This window comes from Gekko japonicus, unplaced genomic scaffold, assembly GCF_001447785.1.
Source record: "Gekko japonicus isolate JY-2015 unplaced genomic scaffold, Gekko_japonicus_V1.1 scaffold694, whole genome shotgun sequence".
Lineage (NCBI taxonomy): Eukaryota > Metazoa > Chordata > Lepidosauria > Squamata > Gekkonidae > Gekko > Gekko japonicus.
In genome coordinates, this window is record NW_015177028.1 from 608008 (window position 1) to 614349 (window position 6342).

The window sequence follows — 6342 nt, forward strand, 5'->3', positions numbered from 1 at the left end:
AGTTTAGCAAAAAAGTTTGGTACTTAGCAGACCGAGGCAGAAGGCGTCCTACCAGCGCGGCGGTCAGAAGAGAACTGGCGGGATCTGCGTGCCCCTCCTTGGTCATGCGCAGTGGGGTCGGCGCGTGACCTGGGAGAGGCGCGAAAATCCCTTTTTGCTAGCTATCGGTACCGAGAAGGTTCAGCGCAGGCGCAGTGTATCCCAAGGGTGTGATGCACAGAGACCACGAAGAAGATCATTACCTTAAAACCTCAGAAGCACCAAATGTTGCAGCAAACAGTTACCACACTTCTAATAACACTCCTTTGCATTTATCTGTAACTAGAAGTGTTGACAGCACTTTGTGTGTATCTCTCAATAACCGTTACAAGGTATAGTCACCCTCATATCGCAGGACACGGGCAGGGAGGTGCAAAGGAAGAGAAGAAAGATGACAGAAATGCTTGTTTTCCTTTCCACCACCTTCTTTCTTTAAAAATATACAGGCCAAAAGAAGAGCAAGAATGTGATTGGATATTTTTTATAAGATGGCACTCTTGTCATTTCCTGAAGGAATCATGGTTGTGACTTTGGTTTACCTAACACAGAACAGGATGTGGAAAATGCTTTTGGTTTACTCTACACTAACCTACCTTTTAAAAGACAGATTTAGGTGGGTAGCTGTGTTGGTCTGAAGCAGCAGAACAAAGCAGCAGAATAAAGCTTGTACCCAGAATTAAACTTTGTTCGTCTTAAGGGTGCCACTGGACTCAAACTTTATTCTACCTTTAAAAAGAATCATATGATAGAGACAGCACACCAGTGCCTGCAAGGGGGAGGTTTAGCTTCCTGGCAGAGACTGAGCGTGGAAGTGGACGCAAACGCCCCCTGAAGTTCACGGAAGCAGCTGGCCCAGTTACAGCATGAATGCCTGAAGAGTTGTGGCTCAGGACCTGCTTTTCAGCCTACGGTTTCCATGCAGTTAACAACAATTTAAAACCCCAATAAAATGATACAGGGCTTGTCTACAGTTGCCTCGGAACTAGCCAGTCTCAGCTTGCCTGCCCCTCCCTTCTTTGCAGTCTGAAGTCTGAGTCATGACAGCGCATGAGCCGGAGGGGGTGGGGAGTTATGAGGGATGTCATCACAGGCCCTACTCAACTTATGCCTTGACACTTCCACAGCCAGCCACCTTCTCAACAGCCACCCAAACTGTCATGGAGAAAAAAGAGTCATGCTTTCACAGCAACACAACTGCTGTTTGAAGCTGAGGAAGGGCATGTCCCACAAAACAAAGGCACCTCCTTGAAAAACAGGACCTCAGTTTCATACAAGCAAGCAAGCAAGCAACACTTGTGTACAATTTGCAATATAAACTGATAAGCTGGAAAAGCCTGAAATACTACCACTGCCAGAAGACTCTTGCTCCCCTTTGCGATAACCTCATGGAAACATCATACAAAATACACGTTTGCTCTCTAGGCTCTGGAACAGTCTCACTGTTGAAGGCAGACACGAACCACTTAGATAATGTGAAGGTGACTGATCCACCTCCCTAGTCACCTCTGGAACGCACCTTTATTTACCCATTAAAAATTTTACATCCTGCTTTTCCTTGTGGTTTAAGGCAGCTTAAAATAACAGTTAAAACATCCCCAGAGAAAACAAAAAATAAAGTAGCCAATCCCAAATTTCTCCCTCCCCCCCTTAAAAGATGCCTGCCATTCAAACCGCCTCAAAAGGGCAGGCCATGCAGCACCTTCTGAAGATCTCCAAGATCTCCCTTCACCTCTTCAAATGGCCCATTTCACTGAGCCACGATGGAAAGGGCTTGGGCGCTGGCCAATGCCAGCCGGGCCACCCGAAGTGGTAGAACAGCCAACAGACAGCTGCCTGATGACTGTAGCTGGCACATACGGACATACAGAAGGAGACGGTCTTTCAGTCACAATCCTTTAATCACCTTGAATCACAGGTACCTACCAGGGCTGGGAGTTTTGCTTGATCAGAGTGCGTACACTAGAAAGGTAAGAAAGGAGCCATTTAAGGTACTAGGTGTGAATTTGGATTCTGGAATGCTGAAATGATATTACTTTGGAACAGGTACTGCCTGTTTATTTACATGTATTCCTAAAACACCTGCCCAACTCAAACATTTGTCAGCAAACTAATTATTGCATAAGTGTCCACTGTTCTTTCCTCCATAAGTGATGCCAAAAGCTCCCCTGAGCTCCCACGACCTGGAAAAAGAGAAAGCATTACGCAACTCCTTAAAGATCCCTACTCAACTGAATTCCATGTTGCTCATACAGATGCATGCCAACCAGGAAGCAATTCAGACATTTGTATAGGTTTCCTCTATTACTAAAAATTAAACATTTTCATAGGGAAAAACCCACCCTGAAGTTAATGTTTTCAATGTTGTTTCAGAATAAGCCAGTGTTGTAATCTGGCAGTGTTCCTTCCGCTTTTCCTTACCTGCTGCTCATCCTCCATGACATTACTGGCGAATTCAAACATCAGGTCATTCTGTTGTACTACTGCTGCCATAATAAAGCATTCCAAGGTCTCAGTTCTGCATGAGAAGAAAATGCTTCTTTGGCGTAAAGGCACAGAGGTGATCACCAAGAGTCAGCTACTTGGAGCAAAAGTCCTTGAAGTCAGTTAAGTGCCTGAATGGAGAATTCTTATTCTACCAGCTAGCTTCTCATAAATTTTCTCTCTTGATGAATGATACAAACTGTAAAACTTCTTCCTCAAGTAGTCTTCTCACCTAGAAACCCCTGAAAAATAAAAACAAAATAATTCAGTAGCAGTCATAAAAATGAAAAATAAAAACCAGCATAACTGATAACAAAGTCTGCCATCCCTTTATTCAAGGTGCTGAGGGGCATTACTGAGAACAGCCAGCCAGCCAGCCACAAATGATTAATTCTTACCAACTCTGCAGCACAGATTTTAGTAATTAGCAACCAAGAAGCAGCTTCAAAATCCAACCAGCTCCAAAGTGGTCAAAATAAAGTTATTGGCTATGTCAAATGGTATCACTTCATGTGGTATATTTTCGTCCTTACTTAACAGAAATATCCTGCAAAGTTTCTGTCTTGCCTGTTTGACAAATGTCTCAATTTGCCACCCTTCTAACACATACTACAGATAAGCAATCTTTCTGAAGATGCAGAAAAGCTCACTGCAGAATCTTAACTAGGCAGATATTTGGGCATTTTCACTGTGCTCTATAAAATGCAGCGTAAGGGCACTCTTATCTCTAGTCCCGGCTTGTAAGCAGCAGGAAGGAAATACTGACCACGTCATGGCAAACGAGACATGCAAAGAACTGCATGCTACCAAACTTGATAAACAGAATTGTGCTAAAAATGACAATGTGTGTGGGGGATGCACTCAACTCCACAATGCACGAAGTTGGGTGAAATTAGAACAGCTTAATAACAAGCTTTATCTTAATTATAACCTAGTTCTAATAAAAAGTCTGTAAGTCTAAGTGGCATTTCTAAAAAGCGTAATGTTTATGTAATGGGACAAAATGGACATAGGACCTGTGCTGTTCTCTATATTAATACTGGCAACTACTGGAAGGATAGGGAGTACAGGGTTGGAGGTGGAGTGGCTCTGTATATCAAGGAGGGTATACAGTCCAGTAAGATTGAGAATGTAAGAGAAATAGATTCGCTTACAGAAACACTATGGGTGGAAATAGTATGCCCAAAAGGAAGTTTAACTCTGGAAGCTTTACCCAGCAGATCAAAGGTTAGAGGATGATTTAGAAATAGCAAAATAATTAAGGACAGCAGCTAGACAAAATAACTGTGTCGTAATAGGTGATCTTAACTAAAGGCAGGGCTCATTTCCAGCCAGAACGCCCCAGGATGGTGTTCCGGCAGTAATGAGCCTAGGGGCGGGCACATGGAGCAAGCCCCGCCCCCAGCAGCCCTCAATCAGGCCACGAGGAGCGGGAAGCAGCACGTGCTGCCTCCGCTTTCAGTCACCACCACCACCAGCCAGAAGGCAAGGTAAGTTGGTGGGGCCCTGGGGGTGTAGGGGGCGGGGGCGCTTGTTTCCGGTGGGGTGGGTGGGAGCCCTGGCCTTCCCTGGCCCGCCCGCCTCAGCAGGTGAGCCAGGGAAGGCCCTGCCGAAGAGGGTGAGCTAAGGAGGGCCATGCCTCCCTGTGCCTTCCCCAGCCCTCCCACTTCGGCAGGCGGGCCAGGGAAGGCCCTGCAAGGCCCCACCCTCCCTGGCCCGCCCACTGCCTTCCCTGGCCCGGTTCTGCCTGTCAGAGGGGCCGGCACACTGGCCCCTTCTGTCAGGCAGAAGCGCCTGAGATCCTTCCCCCCCTTTTCCTTTGCCCCACTTGGAGGGGAAGGGAAGGGCGATGTCAGGTGGGGTGGCATATGCAAATGAGTTATGCTAATGAGCTCTTGCACCTCTTTTTCTAAGAAATGACCCCAGACTAAAGGTAAAGATTTCCCTTCCTCGAAAGCAATCAAACCCACACATCAATTGGGTCAATATGTGTTCAAGTCAGGAGAAAGAGATTGGACTTCTAGATACTCTCAATGACTCTGCCATGGAGCACATGGTCACAGAACCTACTAATGAAAGGCAATCCAGGACTTGGTCCGAAGTAATGTCCAAGACCTGGTGAGAGACGTAAATGTGATAGCACTGGTTGGGAACAGTGGCCATAACATTATTAAGTTCAACACTTATATAAATAGGGAGTTGCCCAAAAAGACCACTTTTAACTTTAGAAGGGGTAATGTCTCTCAAATGAGGGGGCTTGTGAACAAGTAACTGAAAGGAAAGGTAAGGAGGGTCAAATCACTTCAGGAAACTTGGGAGACTATTTAAAACTACAATCCTAGAAGCTCAGATAAAATGTATAGCGCAGGTTAGGAAAGGTACAAATAGGTATAAAAAAGGACTGCATGGTTAACAAACAAAGTAATGGAAGTGATAAAAGGTAAGAAGGATTTCTTTAAGCGGTGGAACGCTAGTCCGAGGGGCACAGGCAGTGGCAAATAAAATGCAAGTCAGTGATCAGACCAGCAAAAAGGGACTATGAGGAACATATTGCAAAAAACATAAAGACCAACAATAAAAATGTCTTCAAATACACTAGTGGCAGAACAGCCAGGGAGGCAGTGAGGCCCTTGGATGACCAAGGGATAAAAGGATTACCAAAGGATGATAGGGAAATGGACCCAATAGATGTTGTTTACCTAGACTTCCAGAAAGCTTTTGATAAATTTACTCATCAAAGGCTTCTAAGTAAATTCAGTAGTCATAAGGTAAGGGGGCAAGTCCTCTTGTGGATTCAAAATCGGTTAATTAACAGGCAACAGAGAGTGAGTATAAATGGGCAGTTTTCACAGTGGAGGGTGGTAAGCAGGGCGGTACCACAGGGCTCAGTACTGGGTCCAGTGCTTTTTAACTTGCTCATTTGGAGTGGAGTAAGCAGTGAAGTAGCTAAGTTTGCAGATGACACTAAGTTGTTCAGGTTGGTGAAAACCAGGGAGAATTGTGGGGCACTCCAGAGGGATCTGTCGTGGCTGGGTGAGTGGGCATTAACGTGGCAAATGAGGTTCAATGTAGGAAAGTGCAAAGTAATGCCCATTGGGGCCAAAAATCCTAACCATAAATACATGTTGATGGGATCTGAACTGGCGGAGACTGACCAGGAGAGAGATCTTGGAGTCGTGGTAGATAACTCACTGAAAATGTCAACCCAGCATGCAATGGCAATTAAAAAGGCCAACACTATGCTGGGGATTATTAGAAAGGGAATTGAAAACAAATCAGCAAGTATCATAATGCCCCTGTATAAATCGGTGGTGTGGCCTCATTAGGAATACTGTGTACAGTTCTGTTCACTGCACCTCAAAAATATATTACAGCATTGGAGAAAGTGCAGAAAAGATCAACTAAAATTATTAAGGGGACGGAACACTTTCCCTATGAAGAAAGGTTGAAGCGCTTGGGGCTCTTTAGCTTGGAGAAGTGATGACTAAGGGGTGACATGATCGAGGTTTATAAAATTATGCATGGGATAGAGAAGGTAGAGAAAGAAGTACTTTTCTCCCTTTCTCACAATACAAGAACTCATGGGCACTCCATGAAATTAATGAGCAGTAGGCTCAGAACAGATAAAAAGAAGTACTTCTTCACCCAAAGAGTAACTAACACAGAGAATTCACTGCCACAAGAAATGGTGGTGGCTACAAGCATAGACAGCTTCAAGAGGGGATTAGATAAACACAAGAAGCAGGACCCGCAATACTCGTGGGGTTGGTGTATTCCCCACGGCTCCCGGGCTGCCAAGGCTTCTCCCCCCCACTGCCACCC

The 6342-nt window shown here is 45.2% G+C and overlaps 1 protein-coding gene across 2 annotated transcripts in view; it reads right to left on the reverse strand.

The window, feature by feature from the left end:
- The window catches only part of ELF1 (E74-like factor 1 (ets domain transcription factor)), a 124936-nt gene that overhangs the window by 80850 nt on the left and 37744 nt on the right, over positions 1-6342 (reverse strand). For both annotated transcript variants that reach the window (XM_015427867.1, XM_015427866.1), the window contains exon 2: positions 2458-2762. In XM_015427867.1, the coding sequence (XP_015283353.1) occupies positions 2458-2529 (72 nt within the window). In that variant the 5' untranslated portion in view covers positions 2530-2762. The remainder of the gene's footprint in view (positions 1-2457; positions 2763-6342) is intronic.